General features: G+C 45.0%; 1 protein-coding gene across 2 annotated transcripts in view; it reads left to right on the forward strand.

Annotated features, from left to right (window-relative positions):
• fam222ba (family with sequence similarity 222 member Ba) overlaps positions 1-22,955 on the forward strand; it is a 28,336-nt gene extending 5,381 nt beyond the window's left edge. For both annotated transcript variants that reach the window (XM_085363387.1, XM_085363386.1), the window contains 2 exons: positions 14,925-15,052; positions 21,030-22,955. In XM_085363387.1, the coding sequence (XP_085219513.1) occupies positions 14,971-15,052; positions 21,030-22,741 (1,794 nt within the window). In that variant the 5' untranslated portion in view covers positions 14,925-14,970 and the 3' untranslated portion in view covers positions 22,742-22,955. The remainder of the gene's footprint in view (positions 1-14,924; positions 15,053-21,029) is intronic.
• The last annotated feature ends 500 nt before the right edge of the window (positions 22,956-23,455 follow it).

Below are 23,455 nucleotides of genomic sequence, written 5' to 3' on the forward strand. Positions count from 1 at the left end.
GCTAATCTCTGGCATGTCATTCAGTGCCTATTTGAAGCAAATGCAGACCTTTCTCCCTGGTAGCAACGCACCAGTTCAAACAAAGAAATTCCTTATCAGTTTTCAACACTTAGACTTTTAAAAACAGTCAAGATAGTTTTGGGTTTTTTTTTCCTTCTCCATAAAGGAACCAGAGGATGTTTTGTAGCAGCTGAAGTGAATCGTTATTCCAGACAGGCAGTGTGTCTGACACCTACATTGTCCAAACAGTCTCTTCAGCCTGTGACTGAGCCCTCTGTACACAGACCTGTGGCATCAGCAGCCCCTCTGTACTGAATGCTGAAATACCGCTGCTGCTGTGAAAGCAATGGGGATGAAATGCACTTAGTGAGACAGTAAACATCGGTGAGCTCTCAAACTATCTTACGTTGTTTATGTCTCCTCCTCTCCGGTGTATTTGCTGTGTTCAGCTGGCTGAGTTTCCTGGAATGTGCAGAGATGCAGTTGTCGCTCTGTAGGGGGATGTTGGCTTTAATCACAGTTCATAGTTCAACTCTGTAGTTGGACTCAACTGAGCAGCAATCAGACAAGAGTCACATTATTCTTCTGAACTGGAAGACCACACTTGATGTAGCTGTTTTATTATGAAGTTTGCTCTTTGCTCAACAGATTCAGATCATTTTTCCCCTCTTGTATATGAAGAGTTTGAAAAATGAGCTATTTAAACTTTGAACCACAACTATTGCATTTCTGACAACACTTGAAAGGGAGCAGCCTTCACAGCATAATACGGTACTGCTATTTAGTTGTAAAGTTTTACTTTTCATGACTCGCTCTTTAACAGATGCTTTTAGTCCACACCTAATGAGACTTTACCATTCATCTATTCAAGGGGATTTGCTTTTCAGCAAATTCACTTTAGTGGCATTGAGCTGTCTTTGTGCTTGTCTAAAAGATCTCTGAGAGCAGGCCTCCCATTGCAATGTTTCGTCTGTGCTTCATGTGTACCACCTGTATGGGGTTAAGACTAGGGTCAGACCTCTTGCAGAAGTCCATTGTCTGGGTTCCCGTTTTAAGCTGGATTGTGCTAAGGACTGACAAAAGGAAAAAGCTGTCAGGTTTATAGGGCCTCTTTCGTCAGGCATCTTTCAACAATAAATGATTGGCATATCTCCTGCCATTTCCCCCTTTTGTTTGCGGCCATTGAGTTTGAGAGCAAATAATGAAATTGACCATTACGTGCGATTTGTTTGCATCCCCTGCCCGCGTCCCTGAGCACATGCGCACACATAAAAAAAGCGAGGTTGTTTACAAAGGAAGCATTGGATTAGAAAAGGAAAATGCCAACTTTTATCATGCCACTGCACAAGCATTTTGCATTAGTCAGAAAATATCCCCTGAAGTAGTGTAACATCCGCAGAATGTGATTGAGATAGAGGGGGGAGACAGGGTGGGAGCAAAGGAAGAAGGGTGGGCCACAATTTGAAAGGCATACTTGAAAGTACTTGCAGTAAAGAGTCCTGAGGCAGGTCATGTTGCTGTGTGACAGAAAAGCATTCGTCTTGCTGTGTATCTGACGTCCCAGGGTCTCATTGCGAGGGCTTGCCTTCTCTGCGTGTCAGCTTTCTGTAATTAATAGCCAGTAGCCCGCTTACCCCATCAAGGGACCAGGTGCTGCTTAGATCTGCTCTGGCATGGAAAGACGGCAGATAAGCTGGTCGTGGGTTTTACAGTTATCAGGATAAAACCCACAGATGTCACCAGCCTCTCTATATAACTCAGTTGATTGTGTACATATAAACACAGTTGTAGACCTCAAACAAAGGGATGAATTTTAGTGGTGCACCGCTGATGGACGGCTTGTTGGTAAAGGATGCGGTTCATTTAGTCTATTTTGTGTCAAGCACCATTGTGCTCATGTCCTGTGCTGTTTAGCAGGACTTGCGGCCCTGACAGATTGCCATCCCGATGGGGAGATTTACCCAGCCAGCACTGCCAATGGCACTGACACCATCATTAGACTTTGATCAGCTGCATTCTGCAAGGGGAAGAAGAGAGAGTAATATTCTTGATCTAATTACTAAGAGACATTTCAGGCAGTGTAATGTGTGATTTAACCTCTTGTCAGGGGCTATAAAAGGAAGCTGGGTTAATCTTCCTGGCAACCTCTTTTCCACGCAGGGGAGAGTGCCTTTAAATTTCCTTTTCCTAGGAAGCTACTAAAGACCAGCATCCCAGTGTGGTATGCTAGCACCACTTCTCCTGGCCTTCTAGTTGACATCTCTCAAGGCGAGAGTTCTCTGACCTTTGAATGTTCGCAACAGCTGGTTTGCAGGAACTCGTGCATTTGCAGAATTGCAAGAAGAACAAAAAAACCCTGTCCTTTGACTTCTGTATGCTTCCTCCAAATGGATTGTTTTGCAGCCTCCTTTGTTACTCTCCCTCGTTCTTTTGCTCCCTCTCCATCACCACCCACACACTGCAGCATGAAGAGTGCAGGGGACTTGATTGAACAAATAGATTGTAAGTGGAAACGAGGGGTTTGGGTTAATCAGTCAAACATAGTTAAACAATTCTTTGGACATGAAGGGATTAGTCTTGCCTGAGTTGAGCTCATCAGAACCAATTCTTCCCAGTGCTGGCTAGGCTTTTAGGGCCAAGGGCCATGGCCTCTCTGGCTCCATGGAGAACCACACACGCACCCCTCAGCATGCTCCATTGCCTCTGAATGCCCCACCACTCTCCTCTTCCTTTGTTACAGACTACAATTGGAATGATGGATTAGCAAATTAAATGCAGACCTTTCTATTCATGGCTATTCTCGCTTAAAGTCTCATTCACTGGATCTATCACAAACCTGCTTTAAAATGGTTACCAGGTTCACTCCATGTCTTCTAATTCCTTCACAAACATGTCTTTTACACTTAAACATTTTGTGAGAAAATGGTCCACTGACTTTTTCCCACCATAAAGGGCTCTCTGTATCTTGTTTTTACAGGATGACTTCCTGTACGCTTTCTTCCCTCTTCTTTTTTTTTTTTCCTCTTTTAAACTGAGTGCTGATCACACTGATAGGAAGTGGCCCTGATATGATGATGTGTTGGCAAACGCAGAGTGTACAGCTGCAGCCAGCCTGAGCCTGCTCTAAATTAACCGTGTCACTGTCTTTTCCATGTTCCTGAGAGCTGAGCACTGACCCTGTTGGCCCATTCATATTGCATTTTTTCTGATATCATGTTATTTCACAGTTTTAATTGATGAGATAAATGGATTTACTCACTCAAATATAGGTCTCTCTCATATATATACATATACATATATACCCTGATGGTAAGCGCATCATGGACAAAAGTAAAACAATGTCGGATGTGCCACGCAATGCTCAATTGGTGGGAACTAGTGCGTTAGCGCAGTTAGCTTGTTAACGTGTTGACACCGTCCAGCCTCACGCACGGGACAATCCGTGTTAACTCGTTAACGGAGATTTGCCGCGTTATGTCATTTTAACGAGATTAACGCTGACGGCACTAGCGGGAACACAACGAATATGACTGCACATTTACACCGACATCATCCTAGTGCAAAGTCAAGTGGAACCAGACAAAAACAACAAGCAGGCATGCTACAAACTTTACCCGAGTCATTTAGACAGCACATGATTCTCCTTATGGGGACCTGTGACAAAGTGGCTAGGACAGAATTCATTTGCCATTTGTCACTTGCATATATTGTTATTTTGTGTTCCGTTATCCTATAGTCTATCATAATGCTTTAATGTAAACACAGCACATGCAACCTTGGCTCTACATACTATCCCGGGTCTGTTTGTGGTAGCATTGGTTATATTCATTTCATCTGTGCAAAGGTACTTAAAGCTAAATGTCACTTCATCATTACCGTAATTGTCGGGCTATAAGCCGCTACTTTTTGCACAAGCTTTGAACCCTGCGGCTTTTAGTCAGGTGCGGCTTTTCTATGGATTGTCCATGATTTTTGTGATATCGTAAGACGATTTGTTTTGTTTGTTCCGCTGTTGTACGGCACTACGTTGCCTGGCGGAAGGATCGGGGTTCAAGAGTGGTATGTTAGTCACATGTCCGTCCGCCAGGCAACGTAGTGCCGTACGAAGTAGCGCGAAAAACAAACTTCAAAGTAGCGCTACGCATTCAGCGGGAGGCGTGGATGATGAGCGGAGATAAACTTGCGAAAAGCAAGTTATGCCCAACTCCACCGGTGGATTCTGACAGCGTGGAAAAGTGCGAAAACATCCACGATCACCAACGGATTTTGAAGGGCTGGACTGCTGCATGATGGAGAGGAGGACACCGCCACGGCCCTTCTGAGGGTGTTCGACTCTGACACTGACAACGAGGATTTCTTTGGTTTTGAAAGTGACAACGAAGGAGAGAAGCGGAGAGTGGATGACGAAGCCACCCTGAGCCTGTTCGTTTCCGACATTGGAGAAGAGGACTTTGGTGGTTTTAGTGCGCAGGAAGAAGAGAAAGATGGTGAATGACTGACTTTTCTTCTTGTTAAAGCCGTGTCACTACACCTGAGCCTAAAAGGTAGTCCGAATCTATTTTTCTGGTGTGCTGTAGGTTACTGTTATGTACTACATGTGCAAATATGTACCCATAACTTGTTTTTCAAAATATTAATAAAAGGGGTGTGTCTCCAAACAGCCATCTCTTTCCTGACAATTCCCTTTGTGCATATTCTCTTACATATGATAAGTCAACATTGAAACACCTGCGGCTTTTAGTCAGGTGCGGCTAATGTATGTACAAAACAGGATTTTCCCCTGATTTTAGCTTGTGCGGCTAATATTCAGGTGCGCTTTGTAGTCCGGGAAATACGGTAATTGATTTGGATTCTTTCATTTGTTTATGTAGTTTGGTTATACTTACCACTGTTTGTTCCTTTGAGCAGGTCCTATGTGTAAAACAAGTATGTCGGAAGGGCCGCCCCAGTACTTCCTGATTTTATAGGATATGATGTCACTGATCATGTCAATTGGGTGTAACCAAATGAAGGGGTGTTTCTTTTGTGTAAAATTGTTTATTTCATTTAAAATAACCTAATGAAGTGAAGAGATTGACTTTTCAAACTGTTTAGTTGGGTGAATGAGTTTGTTAAGTGGAAAAATTATTTTATTCCTGTTTCTTTGTCTAGACTGTGTTATTTAGTCTACCCTGTTTTCCCAATGGTAGAGGTTAATGAGATCCAGGTGTGAGTGGAATTCTGTATAAAGCAGGTGAGATTTTGACCGACAGGTTCTTATGTTTTTGTGAAACAATTGTTGAAAGGCAACGCCAGAAAATAAAGAACACTTAAAAGAAACTTGAACAGTCTGCAGATGCTGTCTTCCTATCACTTTCCATGCTGCTTATGTTACGCTACTTCACAGAACCTGATATGTGTAATATGCTGCTGAGAATATGCCCCAGAAGAAGCGTATAGTATAGCTTTTATTTTGGAAAGAGCCATTTCTCTGTAACAAACTCTCTTTTCCAAAGATGAGTGATTTCCCGATCAGATAGATTATTTTTATTATTATTATTTTGATGTTTCAGCAACATTAAATTTAAAAGCTTTATAATTTTAATAAATGACAAATTAAAAAGGCATGAATATATATATATATATATATATATATATATATATATATATATATATATATATATATATATATATTATTATTACACACACACACTTACTTTCTTGTCTGTTTACCACTGCCGCAAAAACATTGCCTTCCTATCTCTGCTTCCTCTGTCCCACAATTCGTCCTCCAGTGCAGTGTGGGGGGTGGATTGCTGTGCTCTGTAGAGACCCCAATTAGCAGGACAAGCATGCCTGCTGAAGGTCACTCCCAGAGCTTTGGTGTGAGAAAAAAGGAGGGCTGGGCCAGTGAGAAGTAGCTCTGACACTCAGCTGGACCCCAGAGTTCTCACACAACAACAACACTTTTTTTAACCTTCTTAGCAGTTTGCATGATGTTAGCAAAAAGTGGCTGAGGGTTTTGCTGAAGGTCAAGTGTTCTCGGTGGATTGTCATACTATACTGCGACCATATCTGAGAGATCCATTTGTCATTAGCTCCAAAGTCCCCTACTTCATCAGCCCGTGTCTGGTGTCTGCTATCTCTGCCTGATTGATGGCTCTGTCCTTATTGCAGGGAACTGGGGTCGATGGCAAAAAATTTGCTGCTGGGTGCATTAATGCTGTGTTCAGTGGCATAGACCTTTGAGCACGCCTCATCAGTCTTGAATCATTGCACGGCCACAGGAGATCTGTATGAGCAGGCATGATGCAAGACAGGGAGAGAGGGGGAGCTAGGGACAGGAAAAGGAGTTTTAATCAGCTGGGTTAACTCTGTTACTCACATGACCCTATGTCACTGCTACAGGAGTATACTTAAATATTTTAAGCTTCAGAAGCCAATGCCAATGTTTACCAGTTTTCAATTTATTTGTCATGTTTTTGTTGTGATTTACTGATCTGTGCTAGGGGAAATGAAGAAATCTCCATCGTAAAACATTATTTAATGGCTTTAAAATATTTTTGTCTTCATTGCGAAATCTTGGAACATTTAACCAGCTTAAAATCACAGATAAATATCAACCATTTTCATGATTAATTGGCCTTTTATTTATTTATAATCTCTGTCAGAACTGTCTGAAATGGTTAGAAGGTAAGTTAAATCTGCTTCTTTTCATCACAGAAAAGAGCAAACTAATGGTTGCATGTAGCAGTTAACGGTTTCTTTTGCAGCTGAATTTTGCAATTCACTTGCAAAATAAACACATTTGTCTGTGCAAAACAGTATTAACTTCAGTATCTGGCTGTGTTCAAATTCTGAATTAAAGCTGCTCAGTGATTTAATTTAATATTCATAAAATAGTCCTGTGTTTGATTATGACATTTAGCCTGTTTGCTTTGGTATTGTAGAGATTGTTGATTGTTTGTATAATAAACCAGTACCTGTGTAGGAGTAAAAACTGTGGAGCCATGACAACACCAGTATACACCAACAGAGTGTGTGTAGGCTCACTGTCAGACAGGCAGACGGAGGGGCCCTCACAGCCTGGGAGGGCCAGATGTTCCCATGCAGACACAGAGGTGATATGTTTGCCATACTGGGCCTGTATTTGCCTGGCTCTCCACAGAGTCACCGGCTGGCTGCCCGATACCCCGAGCTGTTGTGTGCTGGGGAAAGAGCTGGGGTGGAGAGGCACGCACATAAACTCTGGAGATGAAAGAAACCTGCAAATGTCTTGTGTGTTGCCAGGGGCAAAAGAAGCACCTCTCATACAGTGCTGTCCACTGGAGAAAGAGCTGCATTTGCCTTCTTTTTTTTTGTCCTCTCTCAGATGACCACCAGATACGAGAAGGGCTGGGTTCAGCATCGCTGGAAGGCCAGGCTGAATGTTAGAGCTGCTATGGAGGCGGCTGACCTTCCCAACCTTTAATAGACACTGGAGGGACGTAGATTAGCCTTTACTGAATACATATACAATGTTGTTTATAACAGGGAAATGGCTATCTGTTTTTGACGTGTATGACAACAGATCTGGTCGTCGCCACCAGACCTGCAACTCTTTAATCTATTTTTACCAGCTGAACAAGTGGACGGTAAAAACCTGCATTTTCTGGCTTTAAAAGCTGAAACATGTTGCAGTGTTTTCCACACATTGCCTTTTATAAACCAATAAGCAATTAAACAGCATACAACATACCAGAGTTTAAGATGAAGCGCTAGTTCAGTGTTTATTAATTGCAGCATGGCCCTGAGTTATTGAAGCATCTAGATTTTTAAAATTACTGATATTCTTTCACCACTTGGTGCTCACAAGTGTTTCACAAGCCACACTTAAGACTTTAAGTTATCTAAACCAAGCATGTGAGAAATGCGACGGCATTAAATAGGAAGAATTCTGGTAAACACAGTTGTAATGGAGGGCATTAAAGCAGAATTGTTGACGTGAGTTTTCCCGCAGAGTTGGATCAGGCATACGTCTAATTAAAGTTCTTTCTTTATGTGTTTGTACTGGTGTCTATACAGCTCATATGGGAGAGAGGCCAGTTAGTATAATGGCACAGTGGATAAATCTCTCACAGCAGGCCTGTGTAACACTGGAAGCTGTTTTTGTGTGTTAAGCCCTTTTAGGATGATTTGTGAGAGTCAGCGCTTACACAGTTCTGCTAAGCAGAGCTGCTCTGACCCTGCACCCCCACTAAATCAGTTCAGCCCTTGCAAACAGGCCAGAGCTGGTTAATACTGGGTCAATAATATGGGTCTGAGTGGGACAAACACACAGAGACTTAACTTTTTTTCCCTCTCTTAAACACAGCATACATGTCAATAATAAGGCAGTGGATATACAGAGGAGGTCATTATTCCTACAGGGGGAAGTCACTAGTGCATATGTACGTGTGTGTATGTCGTTTTCTTTACATGTTGTGTATGTGTATGTGAGAGAGAGAGAGAGAGAGCAGGAGAGAGTGAGAGCTGGGTGAACAGCTGCATTGATTTGGTTTTGTTTGCTGTCTACTCAGAGCAGAAATGTAAGCCGTGGGAACACCTGGAGAGTGGGGAAAATGGGAGAAGAGGTGGTGGTGGTGTCAGCTCTGCCCCTGGCTCTGTACCAAGCATACATGGATGCACAAACGCACACACACACACACCTCACATGTGTGAGGGCAGCCTGGGATCCCAATCAGCAGCACTTAACAAAGCTTTCCTCTTTCTGCCTTTAATCGCAGGCTCAATTTGTCACTGGGGTGTCCAATTTCTGATAAGCGCTTTGACTGAGAGAGGAGAGGTGGGGAAGAACACAAAATGGATGCACCTGCTAACAAATGAAATCAAACCACTCCATCTTCATTTCCCCCCTTTTCCACCAGCTGGAACAATGCTGCCTTGCTTAGCTCTCGGCACATTAAGTTATTTCCCACTAACTGGAGTTATTTCCCCCCACTAACCAGCTAGAGGGCCTGGCTGACTTGCAGTCAAATAGGTAGCATCGCCTGATCCTTTAATGTCAAATTCTTCCACACTGACCATCCTCCTCCTGCTGGCTGAATATTGTTTAGTAGGTCCCTCCTTTTTTTTGGTTTATAGCTGTAAGATGGGAAAAGTTAAGGATGAGACGTTCCATTCTCAGATTTCTGACCATCAGAGTACTTCGTGTAGCTTTACTTGTGAGGCTAAGTATGGAAGTCAATCCTTTGAGATATTTTGAGGTAGGTATTGAGGCCAAATGGCCCAATTTCCTTGCTGACGTGCATTTTCATTTGTGCGTGTTGGGACAAGTTCATTGTCGGGCTTGTTATTTTTGTGCATCAATATAATTGTTTTGTACACTGAGTCTAATTGCAGTATATCGCATTACTTTATCCTGCTTCTAAGACAACTGTGCAATTTGTTACAGAGCCACATACAAAGCAAGCAGCTTGAAAAAAACAGCTGCCTCAGGTCTGGTGATTTCTATCACTTGCTGCACATACCACAACAAGCACACACTCACAATACACAATACTGCATTCTACTCTAGTTAGTGTTGGTGTCTAACCATAATATTCCAGTCCGGTACCAAAGCCCACAGTGTAACATCTGACACAGCAGCATGTGACTCAGCACATTGTTGTCTGGTGTGATGTGAGGATATGTGAAGATAACACAGATGTGGTGGCACCAGTGAGGAGATGAAAAGAGCGGCGATGATAATGGTGTGTTTGTGTGAGCGCTGTATCTGGTTGTGTGATCTGATGGTTACCAGAAGGCTGGATTAGCATTGGAGTTCTTGCAGCTATGATTCTTAAACTTTTCTTCTTCTTTATTTAGGACTATTGTCAAGATGCTACAGCCTCACTCTGGTAGCACTCGTACTTCCTTTTTACATTTGCTTCCAAGCGATCAAGTCAAATGGTAATTGCAGCACCGAGCAAAGACGTGGCCAGTATTTGAACCTTATCACGAGTGACTTTTGAACAGCCTCTCAGTAATTTAAATACGTGCCAATCAGAACTCCTCTGAGCTGAATTAAAACAGTTAGGAAATCAATTCCAATCTCCAGTGTTGCTTTATGAAATCTTTGCTTTCCTCTTCTTTTACTGTATGTCAGGTCTTTTTTTCCCCTCCCTCAAGTGTTTTAAGAGTCATGTCTGAGAATAGGCTGGCTCTTTCCTCACTGAGGCATGCCCAGCTTCTGGCTGTGCTCTCGATGGATTTGCTGCAGATAAATAAATAACTAGGCTGGCACCCCTCACTTTGGTTCCCCTCTGTTTTGGCAGGCCATCCACACTGCATTTTCTATCAGGTGTAAACATGTCTGTCAAACGGCGCAGTCAGGGGCCCCAGCATTTTGGCATTCATGACGCCATGCATGCACCGCTGCCAGCACTTTCTGTCTGCCCGTCTGACCTTGGCCAGCCTTGACGTGGCTGAGCACACTTAGCTCTACCTTCCACTTTTGTAGAGCTCTTGGGGAAGCCAAGCAGGCTTAAGTGGCTGTTAGTGAAACTGACCCCAAGTTGAAGAACGGACTTTGGCTGGCTGTCCTTGCAGCAGTTATGTGGTGGATGGGTAATGACCATGACATAGCTGTGGCATACATATCCTAGCTAGACCAGGACACTTGCAGGCGGATACGTTTTCATTCTCTCATCTCGCTACCATGTCGCTGTCATCATCTCCACTGTGACGAGCCGTGGTCATCATCCAAGAGGCTACGAACTACTGATGCAAATACAAAACAGGACAAATGGGGTCAGCCTGATAAGAGAAGAGGCCTCTTACTGTCAGGGTTACTGTCCTTTTCTCAGTTTCATGGTGCACAACTTCTCTAAGAGTCTGTGTTCTCATCCTGAAACCAACCCTCCATATCTGACACCTATGCAAAGATTTAGCCAATCCAACTGTGGACTGTGCAGTATTCTAGGGGCATGCTGCCTCTCTCCGCTCCACATCCACCGTCTCACCTCGGGGAACTGTCACTCTTTCATCAGTTAGTTACTGAGCATTCATACCGTCTCCCAGTTGTTTCACAAACCCCTCCCTCCCTCTAAAGAAGAGCATCTTCAAGTAGCTGTCTTCCTCTCTCCCACAGTATTGCAGCAGTTTCCTTACTTGACAGATTTATCCCTGACACACTCTTGCAACTTGGAAACCACTACTTTACAGACTCTCAATTTGTGTGCAAGTTGAGTTTGGGTTGGCTGTCTTCTCTTCTGCTTCTTCTTCTTTCTTTTCTTTTTTTTTTCTTTTTTTTTTTTTTTAACCCTCTGCTCGTGATCAGAGCTATCTCCCACTCTCTCGCCCTTTCTCTTTTGGCGAGATAACACTCGGGGTTGATGAGGGGATCTCTGCTAACTGAAAAGCAAACGGCCCATCCCGAACGCCTCGGGATGTGCTGGAGTCATCAGGATCCATTGTGTGAAACTGTGAAACCAGCCTGTCATAGCCTAACACGCCCGTGTCCCTCAGCTAGCAACAGCAATCCTTCCTGCCTCTGTTGTTTGTGCAGCCTGATGGGCTAATGAAGGCCATACCAAAGTGTTATTTCTTCCCACCGTGCTCAAGAGCCAAGGCTTTTTCCCCTTTCTTTTGACAGAATACTCTGGTTTGGTATTCAAGGGTAAAAAGCTGTTCTCATCTTCCTGCTCTCTTTTTTTCTTCTTTCTTTACCTCCTATTCAGACTCAGCTTGCAAAGAAAAGTAATTTCACTCTTTCTGTCCCTGAGAGAATCAACACAGTGAAGTTGCATTGAATTCCTGCTGCAACATTTTTTTTTCTTGGCTCTATTTCAGACCCATAACCTGGGGGTAAACATGCAATTAAAATAACAGCAGCCTGCTTTCTCCACCACTCTCTTCTTCAGCTGTTAGCGCAAGCCATGTACAACATGGTGACTAGGCTCTCCTAATTGCTTTTGCTCATAATTGGTATAGAAAAACTGCTAATATAATACCAGCATCCAAACATGCTTTCTCACCTTATTTCCCCGACCTTCCCCCTCCTTCATTGTATTTCTGCACAAATATTGTAGATGTCTGCTTCTAATTAGCTTATTTTCTGTGACCCCCCCCCATTTTAATATGCTATGCAATTAGCCTGATGCTATTTCCAAATTTCTAACAAATGCAGATTATAGTTGATGGAGAGGATATTGATCAAAACAATCAGCACATAAATGCAGTCAGCTGGTCTCATTTCCTAAATGGCTTCCATCTATCCTCTTCCTCCTTCACTTCTCTGTAATCTTTTTTTTTTTCAAACTTTCAGATGGCTTTCTATTTCTCCTTCCCCAGTGAGGAATGAAAAGAAAATATAGGTCAGCTTTTATGGGAGCAATTTGACACATGACACAAGCCATGCGCATCACTTGCTCAAGTCCTGATTTGTCTTCTTGCCTTTATTTGTCTATAATGAAAGCCGCACAGTTATTCACACGCTTTATTACAGTTCTATAAGTAGCTGGTGGAGACTTGCCGAGTCACGGGCCCCCCCCCCCCAATACTTTGAGAACCCCGTAGTGTCTGTCTGCACGGGGCTGATAGTGTGAGACGCCTGGCTAAACTCCACCAAGCCAATCCCTGCTCCACAGGCCTTCCCAGCTGGCTTGGCTGGGCCTCCTTATACGCAACTGTGTTTCCACTTATAACAGGAGGGGCTTGTCTCTGTACGACAAGGACTATTAGGTGATTAGGGTAGATATTTACCTGAATGGATGGGCAGCTTGAGGGTCAAGCTCCCTGTTTAGAGTAGGCTAAACCCCCTGGTAGTTACAGGGCAATTTGGACAGCCAGCAGGCAACCGAGTCATGTGTCCAATTACATCCTGCAGAGAGGCACCTCCAACTATCGCGAGCTTGGTCCCTGTCTGGATCTGACACTCTGTCAGGTGTATTCGTGCCGCTTCTGATACAAATAGTCTGAGTGTTGGGAGGGGGGGAAAAAAAGAAAGCCTCCATGGGGGTGTGCGCCTTTGTAGAAAGTGCCACTGTTTGGCGTGTGATGTATATTTGAAGTCACTGTGGCAGTGGTGCTGAAAGGCAAGTCAGTAAACGTCAGGCTTCTGTCTGTCGGGTTTCATGTCCGCCTGCTCTGCGCTACAAAGCAGAGCGTCAGCTTGGGCATTACCATAGGCTGACCTTTGTTTCTGCACTCCCCACTGCACACTTTTCTGACATTCAGGGGCGCTGTGGGGGAGGCAGGAAGGGGGTGGCCTGTTGGGTGGTTGGTTTTTTTTGCATGTAGTGTGTTGTGTGTGTTCTTACAACAAATTAACGGACAGTTATGTGCTCGGTTTTGTTTTGTTTTCCCCAACATCATTTCACTCTGCTGCCAACGTTCTGCTTTTGAAACCCTCCTAACAAAGACACTGCTGTATTTGATATTTAGCTTTCCTCCACACCAAACCTGCCTGTTGTCAAAGAGATTGCTGTTATCTTTCTGTGAAATCTTGGCATCCTGATAAATGAGAGAGGGCTGGAAATCTTGCCTGCTGACATCAAGGCACCATGTACCTAAAATCCTTCCAAGGCCAGAGGGAAAAGAATAACATATCAACCCAATTAAAGTTAATGCATGGTGACACGCTGAATTGAGGGCAGGGATTGCAGCCATATGGCAGTCCAGGCTGTAAATCAGAAGGCACAGGAAAGGGGAGGAGGATGAGAGGAGTGGGAGCAGAGGCCAAGCAACAGAAAAGGTGACGCAGTGTCAGTGCGGCAGAACACCCCCGAAATCCTCAGATCCATCTCAGAACTGCCCCCTCCCCATGCAGCACCCTAAGGTGCAATCCCCTCAGGTGTCTGTGTAGAACTGGCAGCTTCATTAAGGCTTGTTTTTTTTGTTTTGTTTTTTTTTGGGGGGGGGGGGGGGGGTGTCTCTACTTCTTGCTGGGAGGATTTAAATGAGCTGTCATCCTGACCTTTTTGAGCTCCTGCTTTTTAAAGCAAGTTCAGCCCCCGCCACCCCTCTACTACCACCCTAAACCCGGTACCCTTCTTTCTTCCTTTTCACCTTTCTCTCTCGCTTTGTCACTCTTTCCTCCACTTGTCTCTTCTCCCCGCAGGGGGGAAGACACTTTTAAGCCATCACCCTGCGGCAGACAGGCATGGCAAGGTTGTTATGTGGGTAATTGCCTCTCTCATAGACGCTTGTTTGTCTGCGCTCACTTGCCACCCTCCTCTGATGCCACACGGCAAACGGGGAGGGCACGGACTCTGTAGACTTAATTTGCTCCCTGACTGTTCTTCAGTGCTGATTAAGCAAGCATCTGTGGTGTTTTTGAATACAGCAGTAAGCCAAGTGGAGCATGGCTAACGTTTTCTCCCTCACTGTTACATCAAATTATTGCACAAAGTGGCAGACATTTATGGGAGCCGTAGCCATGTTTATTCATTTCTTTCCACCCGTCCCTAGCTGACTCCATTGTTTAATGTCCCCGAAATAAGGGCCTCTTTGAGGTCTGGAGGACTGCAGTATCGATCAGAGACGCACTAACTTGTCAGAGCCAGGCCTCTTGAGTGTGTTCTTTTTGGGTATACAGGAGTCATTAATTTCCTCTGCCACGGTCTGATAGTGGCAGAGAATTAAAGTGTGGGTAGCGGGGTCCAACTAGGTGACTAACATGCAAGTCGAGTAGGAGGAGGGACTGAGTCGATTTAAAGCTGCCAGTCCCTCAGGCCCAGCCTGCCCGTTTTACTTCAGCTGTTTGATGTTTAATTGAAGTTGTTATTGGCATCAAATGTCACCTTACCCGATGCTCCAGGTGTGAATCAGTTTCTAATTGAAAGGTAACTATGTCTCCCTCAGCCCCGTGCCTCAGGGGACTTGCTACTGAGTTCTATTTGCCTGCACCCAGCCTCTGCATCGACAGGCACCATGTGCTGCCTTGGAGTTATGTCTGACCTCTCCCTCTCTTTTTCTCTCCACAGTGTGAGGAGAAGTGTGTGTCCCATGTTGCATTAGTGTCTGTGTGAAATGCTGGCCTGTCTGCCAGGGCCAGGTGACCTCCCCCTCCAGCTTCTCCCCCACACGCAGATGAACACTGGACTTCAGAAATGTAAGTACTGCTCTCGGGACACACATGCACACTGTTAACTACCACCACCACCACCACCACCACCACCATCATCCCACACAGCAAACCAAGCTGTTACAATCCTGCTGGCCGCCCCACATTAGATCCCCATGCCAACCCTGGCCTGGATCTCTTCTGCAGCTCTGTGTTAAAACCAGAAAGAGTGAGAGTGAGAGAGAATATTTTAGTGCTCCAGGACCATAGATCTGTCTTCAAGGGAAATTAAGATGAACCGCACCATTAATTTGCTGATGAAAGGCAAACCGACTCCCTCCCTCTCTCATCGCCCCTGAGGATCTGTCTGTCACAAGAGTGTGGTCCTGTGTGCTCACTGCAACATTGCATGTGTTTGAACATGAGCATCTCAGCTACTTTTCACCATCAGGAAGAGTCAGTTACTGTCAGACTTGCAGACAGATTGCGGCTGAGTGGTTTTGCCCCGATGATCTTGTAATGTGGGTGAATTTAAGAAGCAATCTGCTGGCCCGGTTTAACAGCAGAGTAGTCAGTGCCGGCCCGCTGAATTCAATGTGTTTGAATTTTACAACTGCTGAAAAACTTGGACACTTTTGGGTGTCAGCAGCACAAATGGAGAGTCGAAGTCAGCAAATGCCAGCGAGAGCGCAGACTTCAGAGGCTCTGACAAGTGATGATGAAGGAGAAAAATACACAAAGAAACAGTAGATTACCGTTCTTTGTTTTTAAGAGTAAATATATTCACATTTTGTTATGAATTGCACAGTTTGTCCATTTGATGCCAGGTCACAGTCATACTTGCCTTTTGTTTCATCTTCAGTTAGTTTTTTATACCCAGCAGATCAGTCACGTCTGAGACATTATGCTCAATACTTTTGGTCAGCTTTATTTACACAAAACGTCTTGGTCTCCTTTTCCTCCTGTCTCCTCCCTGAGCTCAGCTCCAGGCGTGACCCATTTCTACTGCCCTTTTTTTTTCTTTTTCTTTTTTTTTGTAAAATGCTCCAGCTCATCAAGACTGTAATTTCAGAATCACAGTAATCAGCCAACCCCCAGGAGATCGGCAAGCGCGAGGGAGTCTGCTAAGTGCCAGCGTCTGTTGCCTCACTCAGGCAGGCTTGTGACATGGTACAGCCATCAGCCAGACTCTTTCCCTGCTCTTCCTTTATGTGACACACTAAGACAACTGGAGCTCAATTTGTTTTTTCTGCTCAGGACTGTAATCCATTTAGGTGATGGAGTGTGCTTCCCACAGCCACGGCCATTCCTAGAAGTGTAATTCCAGTCCTCTTTTTTTTTTTTTTTTCTTATCATTTTCTCATAATGCTTTTCATCTGTTAGTCAAACAGGCACCGACCCGAATGTCATGTGAACTGTATCATTTTTATCAAAGTGCCATGAAAAAAGTGAATTTGAAAAGAAATAGGCTCTCTCTGGTTTGCCTCTTTTACCACCCATAATCTATCACCTGTAGCTCACCTCCTGCATGTTAGCAGTCTTAGCAGTTGTCAGGCCTGAACCCTCGAGTAATGCTCCACCGTCTCCCTGCTGGCTGTCCACAGAGTTCACTGTCTCTCCAGAGCTTCTATCGCTTACCCAGCACAGAAGATAATTTGACAGCTTGACTCCGTGAGAGATGTGCTCGACTGCTTTTAGGTGAAATTCATAGACTGGTTGTTACTTGAAATCTTTATTCAGTGCACTGACAAGTCCTTGCAAAAAAAGAAAAAGGGGGAAAAAAAAGCTCAGATGGGAGGTTTACATAATTAGCTCCTATTTGTTTTGCTATTCTTGAGCTCGAGCCTTTCAGCTACTCGGTGCTCCCTAATGCCGAGTCTTGTGTAACACAATCTTGTCTTTGACACTTTCCCACCACTCAATAATCACCAAGAGCTCCAAAACGCCAGGCTGGCTGTGCCCTGCCTCTCCTCCTGCGGGGGAATCTGCGCACTGGAGAGTCATTTAAAGTTACGAGCTTGCAGGCTGCTGTCAGAGGCAAGGCCAGGGCAGCTGCTCTATTTATCATCAGGGAGTGTCTGCTAACAGATGACGGCTGTGAAATGTAAAGACTGTCGGAGGAGCAGATCAGGTACGCTAAGAGACAGCGGGTCACGAAGAAAACTGCTCATCCTCCAGGCAGGATGACTCAAGTACCAGGAAGTGGCCCTTGGTCCTCACATCTCACAGGCAGAACAAACTGTGAGTACAGCTGGGCCACTTGGCTGATTCTCACATCTTAGTCCCCACTGAGATCAAAAGCAACCTTCTCTTCCTCCTCTCCTCATAATAGTTTTCATTTTCTTTGAAGGTTATGCTCTCTTCATAACTCGGCAAAAATGTAGGGAGGTCTCTTCACGTGAGAAACCAAACTCATGTCTAATTTGATGCCGAAGCTTCAGACCTAATTTCCTGCTCTTGTGTGAAAAATGCAATTTACAGCAGCATGAGCCCCTGCTCCCTGCTGCTTAAACCTTGTTCAATAAAAACAGTAGTTTGAATAAAAGAAACCCTAATTAGTGCCTGCTGACTGTGCACTTGTGTTCCAACTAGCTCGCTTGCAGTGGGATAATTAGCGCGCGGCCAGACTGCCCTCTTTCCCCTGCTCCCTCCCTGGAAACGTGCTTAGCTGGAGATCTGAGAGATGATGTGCTTGCAGCCACCAGCAGCCGCCTACAAACTTCACTCATATTCCTCATTAACCCTCCCTTGATGCTTTAAGCCCTTCAACTAATCCAGGTTCCAGGTTAAGGTTGAAATGCTAATAAGCTACACTTGCTTACTAGAACCCATAATCAACAGCTGCCAGGAGCCTTAAGCAGATGTAAACAGCGAGAGGTCGATTTTATCCACTGTTAGTGGGGAAGCTGCTCTAAACAGTAATTTACCGATTTCATTACACATTTTACAGTGGTGCTGTTAAACCCTTTATCCTGATTTGCCTTTTTTTCCCTCCGCCCTCCCCAAAATGTCAGCCTAAGCTGTGTTAACAATGTATAATCCCTTTTCCAATTTAATGGATTGGTCACTTTCCATTGGCAGTGCTTTCTTTGCTACTTGCCTGAATCTTACAACTTAAGTATAAAACTCATTACACAAATGCCAGTGGCAAAGAAATAACACTGTAGGCAGTTACATGTCTGTGGGTTAGTATTTTTTTGTTTGTTTTAATTTTTTTCTTGCTGTAGATTTCAATCTAAAAGAAACAGTTCTCTTCCCCTGCATAGAAATATGAAAAAATACACTTTTTCTTGTCAATTTAAGGTTTTTATTAAAATTGCATGTATTTTACCTTCGTTCTATTTGGATCTCTCATGTGAACTAGTCTAGAAGCCTGCACAGAAAACATGAAGTGATTTTGCATTTAGATGTGCTGTAGTTATTAAAAAGCAGGGTTATTATTTTTATTTCCATCTCCTTATTTTTATTTGTGGACATCTATTAACTCCAGTAATTTTGCATGACCTCAGTGCCATTCATCTTCTATCTGAAACAACAAGAAAACCAGCTCTCTTGTGAATGGCTGCGTCTCTTTCAAAGATGTCGCCAACAACAGGTGGGTGTGGCTGCTTCATGCTTCAGAGTGTGATTGGGATATCATCGACTGACATCACACAGAGCCAAGAGTAGAAAAAACACTCAACTGGAGCATGCAGAGCAGTTTGAAGCCTGATTCGTGGCTCACGGGGATTACCTTCATGTGTGCTGACATTCGTGTTTTTAAAACTTTGGCCAACATATATGACAGAATGTAAGGAAAAGCATAACATTCTGTCATGCTGTGCACAATCTTGGTATCAAATAGAAGATTCCATCCCCGTAAAATGATAAAAGATGTTTTATTCATCGCAACAGATGATGTACTCACTTCCCACCCACTTACAACCCTTTCTACAGCTACACTGACATGAGGTTTTGACAGCAGCTGCAGACCACGGAGGCTGTGCCAAGATCTTCCAAACTGAACACAGAGAGCAAACAACTTGCATTTATTAATGCATACTCCTTTATACTCTTTGCACTCTGTAGTAAAGGTAACCTACTAATTACTGGAAAAACGGAGTGAGGTTTTATTTGTGTTATGATCAAACTTCCTTTGGGTTTTTTTGTTTTTTTTTTGTTTTGTTTTTTGCAGGCTCATTAATCATTTCCTGTATTTGACAGGTGAAACCTCTGCTCATCATGTCTGTGTGCTCCTGTGTAAGTGTTCATTTATCTGTGTTTGCTTACCTTGGCATTTATTCAGTGACAGACATTAGGCCTCAGTGATGGTGGGTGTCAAGCTCCAGCTCTTTGGCCCAGACCCCTGCATTAATGAGGCTGCCATCAGCAGGCTGAATGCTTAGTTACAGCCGCCCCCTGTGTGCCGCCCTATGCCGGCCCCGCACATCGCTGCCCATTGTTTCCTGTTCACAAATAAAGCTCGAATTAATTAGCCAGTTGGCACAACTCTTGGTGCCGCCGTGTCAGCGCCCTCCATTCAGCTCCGTGCCTCATCCCACATGTCCAGTCCTCCCGCTGTGAGACCATGGCTGCCTGAAACCGCAGACCTCTGCCAGAATTTCAGACTTTTAAAATTACTGCTCACTCAACAACAGAGGAGTAGCCAGTGTGCTATAAAGACGTGTTTTACTTGAGCTGAAAATCCCCCCCCCTCCTCAAACAGGATGAAAGAGGGAATTAAATGGAGCTCAGAGACCGGTCAGAGCAGCGATTCTCTTCACACATCGGCTCCACTCATGTCCATCAGTCAGAGAGGTGTGGTGGAAGTAGGTCAGGCTGGCAGGGCTGAGGTGATGGGGGTAGCATGGTGGAGGACAGCAGGGACAGAAGCCTTTTTTTTTTTTTTTTTGTGGAAGTGAGATCAGTGTGTTAGAAAGATGCGAGCAGTCACATCCACCGAGGCTGAAAATGGACACAAGCGGTTGTTGCGCAAGCCAGCACCTGCACGATCCTGTCACAAATTTTTTAAAAGGAGCTTCACGCATACACAAACACACAATCGTGCTCACATTGTCACTTTGGCATTGTTAAATTTAGCCACAGTGCTTAGCAGGTGTAACAAATGTCTGCGAGCTGAGGCCTGGGAGGTGTTCCCACAGATCAGAGACGCTGCTTCTGTGTCTGATTACTTGTCTGCTGTCATGGAGCTGTGCTCTCTGCGTCTATCTCGCTCTCTCTTTTTTCCTTCTCCCCTTGCCAGCCACAGGGGACCATCACAGCCTTTTTTTTCTGTTTATCTTGTGATATTTTTTTTAGTAGCAAGCGGCACAGCCCACCCCTCAGATGCATTCTTATTCTTTGCCCAGATAATGCGTCAATTAAGGCCACTAAAAGCTCCTGACCTCAAAGTCCCCAATGATACCACCAAATTGGATTTTAGACTGGGAATGTGTCGGCACCGATAATTCTGCAGAGACTCAGATTGGAAATCTTTTTCTTTGAGACGGGGGGTTTAGGAGAAAAACAGGCAAGTATGAAATATGAGAGTGCGTTCCAAATCAAGTTCACTCAGCTACTCTGATTTCAACTGATGTGCTCTTTTGTGCCATATACATTTCTACCTGAATTAAAGCTGGGGTAGGAAACATGTTTTTGGCATCAGTGGTTTAAAAAAAAATCTATAATAACCTTTCAGCATATGGTGATTTAAGTGGTCTGAGTTGAAACTAGACTCCTGCACCTATTCTGAGATCTGTTTTCATGCTCTAGAAAATCTAGGCCATGAGGAGAGACTGGTAGAAGGTAAGTGGTATAAAGGATAAGAAGTAAGATGAATGAAGGACTTTGACATGGGAGAGCACAGCATGAAGACAAAAGTTATCATTAAGCATATCTCAAGCTTCCTCTTCTGAAGTTGTAGGGGTTTTTTTCATTCTAGATTTTGGCCTGCTGCCTAATGTCTCTCTCTAATTTTTTCCCCCTACCCTCTGTCTCCTTTTGCTTTCTGCTTCTTGCCTCCGATCTATCCTGTTCTTCACCTCAGGGGACACCACACAAAGGATGAGATCCGCTCCGTTTCCAACCCCTGCAGAATTGGATGCATATGCTAAGAAGGTTGCCAACAACCCCCTCACCATTAAGATCTTCCCCAACAGTGTCAAGGTCCCCCAGAGGAACCACGTGCGCCGTACTGTCAACGGGCTGGATACGTCAGGCCAGCGCTACAGCCCTTATCCTTCCTCTCAGGCCAGTGCCAAGACAGGCCTCCTCGCCATCATCAAGGTGCCCACTGTCAAAGGCATCCTAAAAGATTTTGACGGTAGCCGGGCTCGCTTGCACCCTGACGTCATCATGAACCCCCTTACGGGACCCTATCAGGTGGCTTCAACCAGCACTTTAAACCACCAGGTGCAGAACCTTCCCCGGCCCCAGCAGAGGTTACCCCTTCCACCGCAGGACCCCCCTCAGACTGTGCATATACCCCTTCCCCAGCAGCAGGTGCACACCCAGAGTCTCAGACAGCCTCCCCCAATGGCCCAGCACCCTCAGGGCCCAGCCAGACTCCAGACTCAGTCTCAGCACCCAGCTCTCGGGCAAACACAGGGGCCACCTACTGTCATGCTCCAGCAGCAGCACCTTCAGCAGCAGCAGCAGCAGCCTCCACCTGGCCTGCAGGGAAGCAGAAAGCTTCCCGATGGCGATGCACCACCTAATGTTACTGTCTCTACCTCAACCATTCCACTCTCTATGGCTGCTGGTCTGCACCAGGGCCGCCAGGCTGACCTGAACACCATCGTACATCAGATCAACCAATTCTGCCAAGCTCGGGCCCAGGGTGCAGGAACCACCTCCATGTGTGAGGGCCAGATCGCCAACCCCAGCCCCATCAGTCGCAACCTGCTTATCAGCGCTTGTTCTAGGGTTTCCATGCACAGTAACCCTGCCACCCCTGGCTTCCCCCCACCCAACTGCATCATTGGCTCTCAAGAGAAAGCCACAGCCCCAGTGGGAGCTCACCCTCCACCCAGTGTGGCTGCTATGAACCACTTGCCTTCCAACCACACTGATCTCAAGCAGCAGCACCAGCTGCAGCAGCACCAACTGCACCCACATCAGAATCAGCAGCAGCAACTACAACACACCACGCAGCAGCAGCAGAAGATGCGCTCTTGGAATCAACATCAGTTGGCTCATGTACCCCACATTCAGAATGGGGGGAGCCACCTCTGCAAGCAGCCTTCCAGGGACGCCACCTTCCATTTTAAGGGCATGGGCTACCCTGCAGAGGTGTGCGTGGGTCAGCCTTACTCACTAAAACCTCCCGTAGAGAGGCCCACCCCCTCCCCACCTGTTAACAACAATGGCATGCCCGGCCCCATGGCCCACTACACTAACGGTCACTACTTCCAGTCGCACATTTGGAACAGCAGCATCCTACCCACACCCAACAGTGACAGCTCCGGGTCTCAGGACATAGCCATGCCATTCCACGGTGCAGGCCCAGGAGGGTGCACCACGCTAGACTGTGGGCCCCCCGGGGCTCCCCATTACCGGCTAGGATCAAGCTCCTCCTCCTCCGCCCAGACTAATCTGATGCAAACAGCAGATTACTTGGGTGGGGACTTCCAGACGCCCTATTTCCGCGATCAGAATCTAGGGTTGATGGGCAAGATGCACAGGCCCCCTCTGAGCAGGGTAGGTCCAGAGGTTGGGGATGGCAGAACCGCTCTCATCCAGCACCCAGGGTACAGATAAGCTATGGCCTTGTCTCCACAACTGTTATCAGCACCCTTTGTTTAGTCTTAAGAAAGGAAACATGAATAAAACTCAACTTATAACTTAAGCAAATGACTGCTAATGTTAAAGAGGGTAAATTAATATATTTAATGAAGATCAGTAGGTTTTTTTTTGTTTGTTTGTTTAATCTTGCAAGTGATCAATTGCTAATTCTAGGTTTGTTAACGAGGGCTTCTAACTGGCACTTCATACTGTTTATTACCTGCTTTTTTCCCTTGATGATACTTGTCAATTTACGTGCCTGGATCTCAAGTGATCCTGTGTCATTTCTACTTCAGACCTGCCACTAAAGTTTCCTTATGCATGCAAGAAAGAAAAACAGATCCCTCTCTGAAAAAACATCTGCTGATAGATTTTTTTTTCTTCTTCCTGTAACAGGATCATGTCAGGAAATTTTTTGGCTCCGACTAGGTTCATTAAATTAGTTTCATTTCGATGATTAAACGCAGTCACTTCAGGACAAAAGAGAGAGAGATGACCGTGCTTCAATGCAAAGCCATCAGTTAGTGAAGTATAACAGAGTCCAGCTGGGACCTGTTCCAGAAAGCAGGTTTAGTTAGAGTTGATGAAGTGCAGCTGGGTCAGTCAGCTTAGGTAATATTAAAAAAAAAAAAAAAAAAAAGCAGTTATCAGTGGAGCTCCGAGTCCAACAATCACTATGGCAACGGGTAA

This window comes from Diplotaxodon limnothrissa, linkage group LG10 (assembly GCF_057381915.1).
Source record: "Diplotaxodon limnothrissa isolate DT_005_m linkage group LG10, D_limnothrissa_male_GT1.1, whole genome shotgun sequence".
NCBI classification, from domain to species: Eukaryota; Metazoa; Chordata; class Actinopteri; order Cichliformes; family Cichlidae; genus Diplotaxodon; species Diplotaxodon limnothrissa.